Source organism: Helianthus annuus, chromosome 1 (genome assembly GCF_002127325.2).
Source record: "Helianthus annuus cultivar XRQ/B chromosome 1, HanXRQr2.0-SUNRISE, whole genome shotgun sequence".
NCBI classification, from domain to species: Eukaryota; Viridiplantae; Streptophyta; class Magnoliopsida; order Asterales; family Asteraceae; genus Helianthus; species Helianthus annuus.
This window is the reverse complement of record NC_035433.2, coordinates 63,439,765-63,452,368: the sequence shown is the minus strand read 5'-3', so window position 1 is coordinate 63,452,368 and position 12,604 is coordinate 63,439,765. Positions and strand designations below refer to the sequence as shown.

The 12,604-nt window shown below is 34.1% G+C and overlaps 1 protein-coding gene and 1 long non-coding RNA gene across 3 annotated transcripts; one reads left to right on the top strand and one right to left on the bottom strand.

Annotated features, from left to right (window-relative positions):
* Positions 1–237: 237 nt before the first annotated feature.
* LOC110868039 lies at positions 238–4,456 on the top strand. 2 transcript variants are annotated; one of them, XR_004865859.1, is made up of 8 exons: positions 238–353; positions 447–545; positions 1,393–1,625; positions 1,689–1,771; positions 1,850–1,905; positions 2,038–2,088; positions 2,258–2,294; positions 4,130–4,456. It is a non-coding gene; the product is annotated as an uncharacterized LOC110868039 (long non-coding RNA). The 2 variants fall into 2 exon arrangements; XR_004865858.1 differs by lacking the exons at positions 238–353; positions 447–545 and adding an exon at positions 940–1,157.
* Positions 4,457–10,900: 6,444 nt separating this feature from the next.
* On the bottom strand, positions 10,901–11,563 carry LOC110899889. Its single transcript, XM_022146811.1, has one exon. It carries the CDS (start codon positions 11,561–11,563, stop codon positions 10,901–10,903), a length of 663 nt encoding a protein of 220 aa, XP_022002503.1.
* Between the last annotated feature and the right edge of the window lie 1,041 nt (positions 11,564–12,604).

The following is a 12,604-nucleotide window of genomic DNA, read 5'->3' as shown; positions in this document are numbered from 1 at the left end:
TGTTTCAATCTAGACGAGTTGCGGTTTTATATTGCTATTTCATATATTTTGCATGATGATCATTTAACTTGGTTATCTTAAGTTTTGTTTTGATTAATAGACTATTTTCATGATTTCACTATAACACTATGGATTTCTAATACAGAGTTTTGGAGAATTGTTTGTTTATGTTTTTTTTCCTGAGGATCGATTGATTGATTTTGTTATCTTAAATTATGTTTTTATTATTACAGGAGATTATTCCAGCCGATGAGGTATTCGAAACGTTGAAATGTACAAAAGCGGGATTGACGACTGAAGAAAGGAACAGGAGGCTTGCTGCTTTTGGCCCTAATAAGCTAGAAGAGAAGCATGTAGATACAAAACTATTGATTATTTTTAGTATTATAATAATATGATTATTTTTTTATACTGAAGCTCAAATTCTATTGTTATTGTTTAAACAGGAAAGTAAGCTTCTCAAGTTCTTAGCGTTCATGTGGAATATATTGTCATGGGTCATGTAAGCCGTTGCAATCATGGCTATCGTCTTGGCCAATGGAGGGGTATCTCTCTTTCTCAAATCGAAAATAATTTGAATATAAGTAATGGTATCATACGGATCCAAATAAACTCATTGCGAACCGATTAGATCTTCGTTTTAGAGTTTACATGGGTTGAATAAATAAAGTTGTTAAAACCATTAGTTTATGTGAAGATTTTATATGTTGAATGTCTGGTGAAATAAAAAATAATAATAATAAAGATTTAACAACTACAAATAACAAATAATAAAGACAAATTAGAAATTTATATTTCAAAGTAAACATGATTGAAATCTTAAGATTTAGTAAATTTTAATAAATTATTTATAGTTTAGATATTTAATTGTTTAAATTGTATATCTGAAATCATTATCATTTAATTGTTTTTCTCCACCATTAGTTTCATAGAGGAAAATAAGGCAGGTAACACTGCAGCGGCTTTAATGACGGGTATTGCTCCCAAAACTAAGGTCATAAGGGATGGGAAATGGGATGAACAAGGCGCGGCTATTTTAGTACCCGACGATGTGATTAGTGTCAAATTGGGAGATATTATTCCAGCCGATGCGCGCCTTCTTGAAGCAGATCCACTTAAGATTGATCAATTAAATATTTAAATAACAATTATTAAACGTAATAATATTATCTTACATGAATGATTTAGATTTTTAGGGTTTTGTCTGTTTTCAGTTTTAGCTAGATTTTCGATTTAGGGCTTTAGCTTTATTCGAGATTCTTGATTTTTGTGTTTATATTGTTTGATTTATGATATTATGGTGTTTCATCAAAGTCTTCTATTAATTTGTTATTAGATTTAGAATTTGATTTTGATGTTCATTTGTGGCTAAATTTGATATTGTTTATGTAGGATTTCATCGAGACACTCGACGTCGGTGAAACAACCACTGCCAATTCGAAAGGTCGCAGCTTTATCTAATTCATTAACGAAAACCCGGGCGATGATTTTCGTCTGCGACTAGGGCTCCAAAATGCCCTTAACCAGGTCGGGTTAGGGTTCGAGATCAAAAGTCTAGGCTTGAATCGGAACGAAAGCAACTGAGGATAGCAACCTCAAATCTCAACAGTACAACAAAATACAAAGTGAGGTCTAAATTTTGATTTGTTATATTCGATTTTGTTGTCTCCTCATTAGTTTGCATACAGAGATGGGGCTACAAATCCAGTCATGGCGAATTCTTGGGTCACATAACAGGTCAAAATTATCTCAGAAAGTGGTTGCCAACCAGGTGTTTGATTAATTGCTTCCCGTTTTATATGTATTATTTCATATATAGTGTTTTGAAGTGTGTTTATTTGAAATTCAGGGTCTAAGCTGCTCTTAAACGAGTCAAAATTGTCTAACAAAGGGGCTGCCTATCAGGTGTTTGATCAATGTCTTCCCATTTTATATGTATTATTTCATGTATTGTGTTTTGAAGTTGAATTTCATTTACAATCAATTGTGACTTGAATTGTAGTAACTAATTTAAACTACGTGAGTTGTTTTGTTTAGGAACAGAAGTAAAAGGCTACTAATCATAGAGCAAAACCGATGATGGAGAAGGTATGAAAGAAATTCAACTTCAATAGCATTTCATTGTGTCTTTTTTAATACCATTTTGAGAATTGTTGGATCCTATATTATAACCATCAACTTACATATCTTGGTATGACATGAACTAATATTGTGTTTTTATCATTCATCTCCTCAATTATGGTTTTTACATATGCAGTTTCGGTTTGGTCTTTTGCGCACTTTATTTCCTCCAGGTATGTTTTTAACTTTTTTTTTGGAGCTTAGTGTTTAGTTAGTCTTTTTTTTGTGTTGTAGCTTTATAATTTGGATTACGTTTGTCATTCTTAGTGATTGTTAGTTTCATGGTTCATGTAGTCTGTAGATGGTATGGCGTAGGTTTTTTTCAAGGATTATAGGCTTTATTTTACTTTATATTTGACCACATGAGTCTTCTTCAAAGTGATTCGTGTAGAAAAAGAGGTCGTCCTGCCTACTCTACTTTAGGTTAATGTGCAAGCTCGGGTTCCTCACCGGGGAATAACACCAATTGTTTAGAATCATTATCATCTAAACGTTTGTCCCTTCTTGAGAAAAATAAGTGTCCAGTTGATGCTTATCCTAATCCCCTGTCTTGTGTTAATGCGGTTGTACAAACTTCTAGCGTTTGTAGTTCGTCTATTTCTACGTGCATTGAGCATCATTCACAGTTTTCTATATTCTTTTCTTTGTACATTGATGTTGGTGATTGTCATTTTGTCTGCAAGTTTTGCGGGGCACTTTTTTAGTTTGACGAACGTTTAAAATCTTTCTCGGTTAGCCGTGGCATTAGGTATACGGGTTGTTGTAACAATGGTTGTGTAGTTCTTCCAAGGCCATCAGATCCTCCAGATTGCATAAAGGAGCTTTTTGAATCATATGAGTTTCATAAAAACATTCGTGCATATAACTCAATGTTTGCGATGACATCCCTTGGGGCCACCGTATATGAGTCTGTTAATCTTACACCTGACCCTTACGTGTTCAAAATAAGCGGTCAAATTTGTCATCACATCGGTTCCTTTTGTCCACCATCTAACTGTCGTACATGCTTTCTTCAAATGTGTATCTATGATACTGAATACGAGCTTCAAAATAGGCTTGGATGTTTTGGTGACCATGGTTTGTCTTCTCTGGATGAGGAAGTTGTGCTTCTGTTGATGTGTACAGTTGATGAAATTAGTGCATTGGTTAAATTGTTTGGTACCGCTCGTGACATTTGTTGTTCGTCTAAAGTTCCAAAGTTTGCATAACATCTCCGAGATACGTTATTATACACCGGTTGTAGGAACTATAGGGGGTATTGTGTGTCAATCTGATGACAGATCATCAGATTACGATATAGTTATTCGTATGAAGGATGGCATACCTCAAATGGTTAGTAAACTGCATTCTCAATACATGTCCTTACAGTACCCCCTATTGTTTTTGTTTGGTGAACATGGTTGGTCTCCTTCACTGGCCTTAGTCGGTGACGAAAGTCGTAGCGACAGACGATTAACTACGGGTATGTTTTACAGTTATCACCTTCATGATCGATTCAATACACATACTTATTTGCTTAGAGGTGGACGTCTTTTCCAACAATTTTTGGTTAACGCGTATGTGTGTATCGAGCAAAACAAATTAGAGTACATACAGTCGCATCAAGATCTGTTTAGGGGTGAATATTTGCAGGGGATTCATGATGCGATAACGCGTGGTGACATGATTGGTCATGATATTGGTAAACGCACCATTTTGCCTTCCTCATTTACCGGAGGACCTTAGTATATGTATAAACATTACCGAGATGCATTAGCCATTTGTCGTGTTCATGGTAATCCACAATACTTCATAACGTTCACGTGTAATCCTAAGTGGCCAGAGATGGAATGGAAATGAGAAACTGATTGAAACTTGCTAAATGGTTATTTTTCTTATCATACGGAGGTATTATTTGGTGTGTTTAGTTTCATGAAGGAAATTTAATACATTATATGCTTTGTATTATATCCTGTTGGGGTTCAAAATTAATTGGTGAGCATATCTAATGGCCAGATTGTTTTGTTAGGAATAAAACAAAAAGTATGTTATATATGTTGATGAACTGCTTTTCGGGAAAGGGTCATCAAGGATTTAATGTTGAAGACCGAGTGATCAAGAAAGGTGAAGTTAAGATCAAACAACGCCTTTGAACTTAGGGAGTGATATGTAAGAGAGGATTTGATATAATCTTAGAGATGCATTAGTCGGAATTTTTTTTGCGAATGGTGATATTTAATTAAAGAACAACTAGCAAAGATACAAACCAGTTACAGAATATAGTCATCCAAAACGTGTTTTATTAGTTGTAACTTATGCTTTGTTGATATTCTTATATTTTGTTTCTTTTCTCACAGTGTATTGCTTTTTGATGCACTAGCTTTTGTGCAGGGATAATGTATGTTGCTTGCTTTATGTGTTGTACTATTTTGCTACTCTTTTAAAATAAATTTCATAAGACTATATAGCTGCTTTGTTTACATATGTATTTTCCTTATAAGTCAACTTTGATAGTTGATGTAGGTAATTAAATGCATTATGACATTTGATTTCATTCTTTACGTTAACCATAAGTCGTAACCGAATTCTTAGTGTTGTTTTCGTCAATATTATTTGTTTTGTTCCGTGAAGTTCACGGAAATTAGCACTATATTTCAATCTATTACTAATAATTTTTTTTGCATATATTTTGTTTAGTTGGATGGCATGATATAATTCAAGTCGAACATATTTCGTTAGGTGATGATTGTTTATTTTTTATCTATAGTACATTGGTTTGTTGTATTTTCATCGTGAACTTCGGATTTCCATGATAAGTCCATGCGTACAGTTTCTTTATAATCAGTATAAACGTAATTTTTTTTCTAAAAAAAAAAAAAGAACATATCATTTCTCAACACCGTGAAATTCGCGGGTATTATCACTAGTTGTAATTATAAAGTAGGTGAGGGTAGAAACAAAGTGGCCGGTGGATTCTATGGTAGACAATAGAAATGCCCCATCCTCCTCTATCAAAGTAGTGTATACATGTGTGCTGACTTAATTTATGGGAAGGACACCAACATAAAAGGCTCATTGATTGGGCTTATTGGGCTGAATTAATTGTTTTGGTGTGTTAGTCTGTTAGATTAGAAAACATAGCAGCCCACGTCAAATATGGCCATGAGGGCTGACGATGGGAGTTAAAAAGACAATTTGGGTACACTTCGACCGTTTCCAACAGGGATGGGCTTTTTTCTCAAATATCAATACTCGTATCTATATCTGTACCTGTACTCGTATCGATTTTAGGTATTCGGTACATGTATCGGTACCCAGTTTTATTGATTTTAGTATTCGGTACTTACGGTATTTGTACAGGTGAAAACGGGTACTGGTATCGAATTTTACATAGACCTTTAAAAGTTTTTTTATATTATGTTTTATTTCGTTTTATGGTATTTACAGTATTTATATTGATTTTACTTATATGTGCCTGTATCGTTTTGTTTGTCCATAACAAGTAGTTGATTACCCAATTACACCACAGAATTATACAATGACAAATGTTTTGTGTTTGTCTACAACTGCTTGTAGCAATGACAAATGTTTATTTTAATTCTTGACAAAAGAATAAATAATGTTTTGTGTTTGTCTACGAACCCAATTACACCACAGAATTATACAATATAAATAAACATTCCGAACAACAAGTGTATTGAAATATATTAATACTTTTGTCATTGCTACAGGCACATCAAGATCATGAAGTGCTCAAACTTAAAGTAGCATGTTGGGTCTAATCAACGAAGAGCGTTGGGTTAAGATCATGAAGGGCTCAAACAAGAATTGCAATTTTTTTGTTTTTAATTAATTATGAAAAAAAAATTACATCACAATGAAATAGTCACTAGTAGAATTTTTTTTCATAATTAATTAAAAACAAAAAAATTGCAATTCTTGTTTTAACTTTAACCTTGAAACGATCGTGAGGCAACTCTGAAAAATTCATTTCCTTATTTGTTGTTTAATTTTACTTTGTTTTCTTTAATCTCAAGTTTATATTAACCCCCACAAACTTTTTTATGTGTCTGGAGTGATGTTAGACTCTTGATTAAGCCTTTTCAAACCTTAAGAGCGGAGGCATTGAAAAAGTCGTAAATAATAATATAAGTTAAAAATGACTCAGATGGAAAACAGAAATGCATCTATTGTAGACATTTTTAGGTTAAATCTAATTCCATAATCTTTAAATAGAATAACTTGTATATACTTTATTTATATTTGTTAAAATTATGCCTTAAATCGATAATTTAATTATTTTTAATCCAAATAGAATACCGTTTAGGGATGGCAGTGACACAGGGTAGATTCAGGTCTTGGTAATCCTAATTCTACATCTGATTATAAAACAATGTCTTATATTTGATCAGTACCCATCGGATATACGTTGGGTATCAGGTATACATTGATATCATATATACCCGTTAGTCAATTTAAAATATCCATTAGTATTCCTACATACATTTCTTACTATTCTAACTTTTATATAATTTTATTTTGGGATATTGGATTTAAATAATTCTAACTTTCATCAATTGACCGATAACACTTCCAACTTTTGATTTGTATACCAGTACTCCCAACTTTCAACTACTTGACTGATAATACCCCCTAATTAACTGAACCCTAACCCAGTTAGTTTTTGCTGATATGGCATCTGATGTGGATATTTTTTGCTGACATGGCATATGATGTGGCAGCTGATGTGGCATTTTTTTGATGACGTAACAACTGATGTGGCAGTTGACGTGGCATTTTTATGACGTGACAGCTGAGTGGCAGCTAACGTGACATTTTTATGACGTGGCAGATGACGTCAGCTAAATGTGTTAGGGTTCTGTTAGTTAGGGAGTGTTATCGACCAATAAGTTGAAAGTTGAGAGTGCTGGTGTATAAATCAAAAGTTGAAAGTGTTATCAGCCAATTGATAAAAATTTGAGTTATTTAAATCAATATCCCTTTCATTTTCTATGGAAATTAGAAATATAAAACCGTAAATTAGTACAAACCACGAGTAACATGTTTGTAATTTTGACATTTTAAGAACCAAACTTGATAGCATATGTACATTAAAATAAGAGTAAATTACAGTTTTGGCCCCTGTGATTTAGCCAGTTTAACAATTTCAATCCAAAAAGGAATTTAACATATTAGGCCCTGATGTTACATTTTATAACGGTTTTGACTCCTGACACTAACTTTGTTACTTTTTTGCATTAAGTGTAAGGGTAATTAGGTCATTATATACCTTAGGGATTGTTTTGATGATTAAAAAGTTCTTTTAATATTTAAGAGATTATTACTGCAACTACTCAAGTTTTTTTATTATTTTGTTATTTTCACGATTATTATTTAACAAAATACGTTTTAAATATACAAATAAATATATATTTTAATTAACCGTTTATTTTTATAAAAGTCGTTTTAAAAAATAATTTGTTATTTTACATTTTGTTTAAACAATCTATCGTTTTTAAAATTTTTCATTTTTAAACCGCTTGTTTATTAAATCGTTCTTTTTAAAGTTGTTTGTCTTTTAAAGTTTTTTTTAAAACACTCGTTCGTTTAAAATCGATCGTTTTTTTAAAAAAAAAAAAAACTTTAAAAGACAAATAATTTTAAAAAAGAACGATTTTAATAAAAAAAAACTACAACAACCATACCCAGTAAATCCCACAAATAGCATAAAATCTATTTGTAGTGTCTGGGGAGGGTGGATGTAGACAAATCTTACCACCATCCTTAAGGATAGAGAGACTGCTTCCAGAGAGACCCTCAACTCAAAACAGACAACCAAGCAACAAACAAAACTAAATAAATAGGCAAATAAAAAAAAGAGTGATGAAAGAGTAACATAGCAAAAACATGAAAATGTATAATATGTCAAGTCCAAAAGGGTTGATGAAATAGTAACATAGTAAAAACAGGAACATGGATAGTCTGACATACAACATATAGACATGCCAAGTAATAATCACACGCCAAGTCCACCTAAAATGTATAAACATCTAGATGCTAAGGCAAAACTGTATCTTCCCCTAAAAGTCATTAATCTGAATCCTACGCTTCCATGACTTTCTATCCTGCACCATGTTCTTAGAGAGGTGCAACTCTAGCAAATCTTGTCTAATTCGTTCGTCCCAAATCAATTTGGGTCGTCCCCTACTCCTCCTCCCCTCCATGGTGATGGTTTCCACTAATCTAACAGGCTATGTCGTCTGCCTCCTCCTCATATGCCCACACCATCTCAGTCTCCCCTCCTTTATCTTATCTGAAATACTAGTCACTCCTAACCTATCCCTAAATACCTCCTTCTTATCCGGTCTAACCTTGTGTGCTTGTGTCTTCTTTATGGCCTAACACTCCATCCCACACATCCACCTCAGCATCCTCATTTCAGCTACCTCCATTTTACGTGCTTGTGTCTTCTTTATGGCCTAACACTCCATCCCATACAATAGACGGTTTAAAAATGACTTTAAAAACGAGGTTTAAAAATAATTTCAAAAACGATTTTAATAAACAAGCGGTCTAAAATGAATAATTTAAAAAAACACTAGACGGTTTAAAAAAAAGGTTAAAAAACAAATGATTTTAAAACGACGTTTAAAAAACAAACGCTTAATGAAAATACATATTTATTTGTATATATAAAACATATTTTGTTAAATAATAATCGTGAAAATAACGAAATAATTATAAAAAAAAAACTTGAGTAATTGCATTAATAACATTTTAAATATTAAAAGAACTTTGTAATTGTCAAAAAACAGCCGTTAAGGTATATAATTACCTAATTACTCTTACACTTAACTGCAAAAAAGTAAGCCAAAATTGTTATAAAATGCAACCTTGAGATCTAATATGTTAAAAGATTATTTTTTAAGATGGTTAAACAGACTAAACCACAAGGACCAAAACGCTAATTTACTCTTAAAATAATTAAGTCATTGATTTATAACAATAATACGAACCATTAAATGTGTATATCATATGAACCATTAGAATAATTTTTTTTTTTTGAAAAATAACTTTCAATAAAACACACGCGCCACCTCAAGACGAGGAAGACGCCAACAACTACAACATATACAACAGATAATTATACCAATCCTTCCATAACAAGGACTTAAAACCCGATCTATTCTTAAACCAAAAGAAAGCCAACGACTTCACATTACCAACTACCTCTATAACTTTAACCTCTCTCGAATTAAACCTTCTATCATTTCTCGCCTTCCATATCACCCAACAAGTCACCAATACAATGCCATGAATAATCTGTTTACTTCTTTTAGTTCCCCCAACTATCTTGTAAATCTATAATAAGTCTCTAAAAGTGAAAGCATATATAGGATCTAACCGACACCAACTAGTAATTCGTCTCCATACCTCAGCGGCGAACCAGCAACCCGTAAATAAAGGATCCATGCTCTCAGAGTTGCAATTGCACATCACACAAATGTCGGAATCTAGCATGACACCTCGACGTATAAGGGCCAAAGCAAAAGGAATTCTGACCATTAGAATAATTAACTCATGGATTTATAAGACTAACGAGTTTTTTTAATGATAAATTTCTTTTAATCATATCATCTGTCGGACTTAAACAAGTCCTCCCCTCTCAAATCCAAGTATATAAAGGTAATGAACCAATAACGTTCTTTTGGTGAGTGGTTTAAACAGAAAGTTGGAGCCTTTTCAATAGTATTCACGCTAGTTCAAATCTATTTATTGAACTTTTTAACTAATTCATTTTTACCTTAACACTCTGTTCCCGAGTCTCATTTAACAGGGAGAGGGAAAGGAAAAGAGATGAAAATATGAAAAACCATGTTCCCGAGTTTCATTTAACAGGGGGAGGGAGGGAAAAGGAGAGAAAAGAGAAGAAAATATGACCATATATTTATCCTCCCAAATTAAAGAGATTAGAAGAGAGAATTTTCCTTCCCATCCTCTTGTTAAATCAGACTCGGGAACATCCACGAGCCAAGCATAATAGTTCCTTTTGTTTTTGTTTTTTTTTTTTTTTCTTTTTCACTCAAGTTTCAATTAGCACTTTAACCTATGACAAAGAGAGCCGATCCAAGCCGAGTTAACTCGGTTTATAAATAAGAAACGAGCTAAGACCGAGCTCAAAGCTTCAACAAGGTTTAAAATCCGAGCTGAGCTATCTTTGTCGGACTTCGAGCCGAGCCCAAACTAGCCTTTTGCTAGGCACTGCTCGACTTATAAATAAGTGTCTAGTTTTACCCGTCCCGCAAGGTATCCAAAATCTCAAAAGTGGCCCAATTTTTTCTAATCACAGGGCCCGAGACTCATTTAACAGGGGAGAGGAGGGAAAAGAGATGAAAATATTAAAAACCATGTTCCCGAGTTTTATTTAACAGGGGAGGGGAGCGAAAAGGGAAGAAAATATGACCAAATATGACCATATATTCATCCTCCCAAATTGAAGAGATTAGGAGAGAATTTTCCTTCCCCTCCCTCCCCTCACCTTCCCCTGTGAAATGACTCGGGATTGCATTAGAATCAATACAGAGACATTGCAAGAACATTCCTCCTGTTTGCTTCTCAGTTCATCATCACTTAACAAAAACAAAGTATAAAAATAAACTCAAAACCGAAACAAAAAACACTTCCAGAACTTCAAATTCCATTAAACATGAAAAATTTATATGAAATGCAAATTATATACACATAAAAACCAGCATAATTACAGTAAACAAGCTAGAAAACCTGCAAAACCTAATCAAAATCAATCGAGAAAACCTGTTTTCCGCCACACCGCATTCCGAACCAACCGCAAATCCCTTCCTTTCAGCGTCCTTCCAGCACCTTCCAGAACGGAAAACGCCGTACGCGGCGACGAACCTCTCGCCACAATTTCATGCGGCGGAAGCATCTCTTCGTCATCATCATCCTCAACAATATCCACGTCAGCAAGCTCACCGCCAGTCCTAACCTTCCTCGCGAACATCGGCACGTTCACCGGCGCCGATTGCTGAAATCTCACCGGCATAGATTGAGAGACATCTCGATCTAACTTATTAGGCCTCGGAATCATCGGAATCGACGGAATTAACCGCGACGATGACGGAGAACCGACCGTAGGGTTTCGGTTCAGCACAGGGAGATTAGGTTTACGGCCGTTGTTTTCCGGCAATGCGGCGAGAATTCCGAACGTTTCCTGACGTTTGCTAGGGTTCCGGTTGGTTGATTTGACGGAATCAGACGATCGGAGCTTGTTTTCAGCGAAATCCCCGGTCCAGAACACGTCGTCTTCACTGAAATCGTCGCCGGCGACTGAGGAGTCGCCGGAAATGACGCCGGAGGAGGAAGGCGGAGAGAAAACGTTGAGAAACCGGTCGGAGGAGGGTGACCGGCGGTGAGTGTACCTAACGACGCCGTTTGGGTCCATTCGGATGTTGATATTATTCACAAAGAATGCATTGAGTTTTGACTACTGACTAGAGGTTATATTGTTGCAGAGAGGGGATTATCCAGTGCTGCGAGTGTATTGGAAATTAGTGGGATATGTTGGATCGGACGGTTGGTGTTGGATTGTTGGTGGGGTTACTGTGACGTGTCGCTTTGGTGTGCTTGTGATTATCTACTGGATTTTGAGTTGTTGCAAAATGACGTGGTGATATTGTGATACCCGAGTTTTCGCCGATTTTGACTATGATGACGTGGATTTGGATTATCTTTTGTGAGTCATTTTCGGAATTAAACTATTTTGGTATTTTGTATTTTTGCTTTTAAACACTCAAAATAATGCTTTAAAATTGGTATTTTGTATTTTTGCTTAATGCTTTAAAATAATGGACCAAACTATGAACTAGAAATTTCTACAAATTATTAAATAAGTTATTAATTATAACCGAAAATATGCATATTACAAAATATTCAAGTTTATATAGGAGGGTTGTCCAAAAAGGTTACGGCTCGAAGCTCGTTCGAATTTACTTTAGGAAAAGCTCGTTTGATATGGCTTGGTTTGAAAGTGAGCCGAGCCGAGCCGGCTCGGATTGTAACGAGCCAGATTGGTTTGGTTTGACTCGCTTGGTAACTCGGCTTGGCTTAGCTTGGATTATTTTACTTGTAATATATTTTGTTTTTATATACATTATAACTAGGTTAGAACCTCGTGTATTACACGGGTTGAATAAATGTAATTTTATGTATTAAATAATAAAAAGTTATATCTTTATGAACTCCGTATATTGTACGTGTTAAATAAATGTAATTTTGTATATCAAATAATAAAAAAAGTTATATCTTTAAAAACCATGTGTGTTACATAAATTAAATATATGTAATTATGTATACTAAATACTAAAAACGTCGTCTTTTAAAAAAAAAACCCCGTGTATAATCGTGTTAAATAAATCTACCAAATAATAAAAAATTACATCCTTAAACACCCCGTATCTTTAAAGACCATGTGTGTTACACAGAT

What these genes read in the sequence shown, in the direction of transcription:
- LOC110899889 (XM_022146811.1), bottom strand. Translation starts at nt 11,563, where the DNA reads ATGGACCCAAACGGCGTCGTTAGGTACACTCACCGCCGGTCACCCTCC.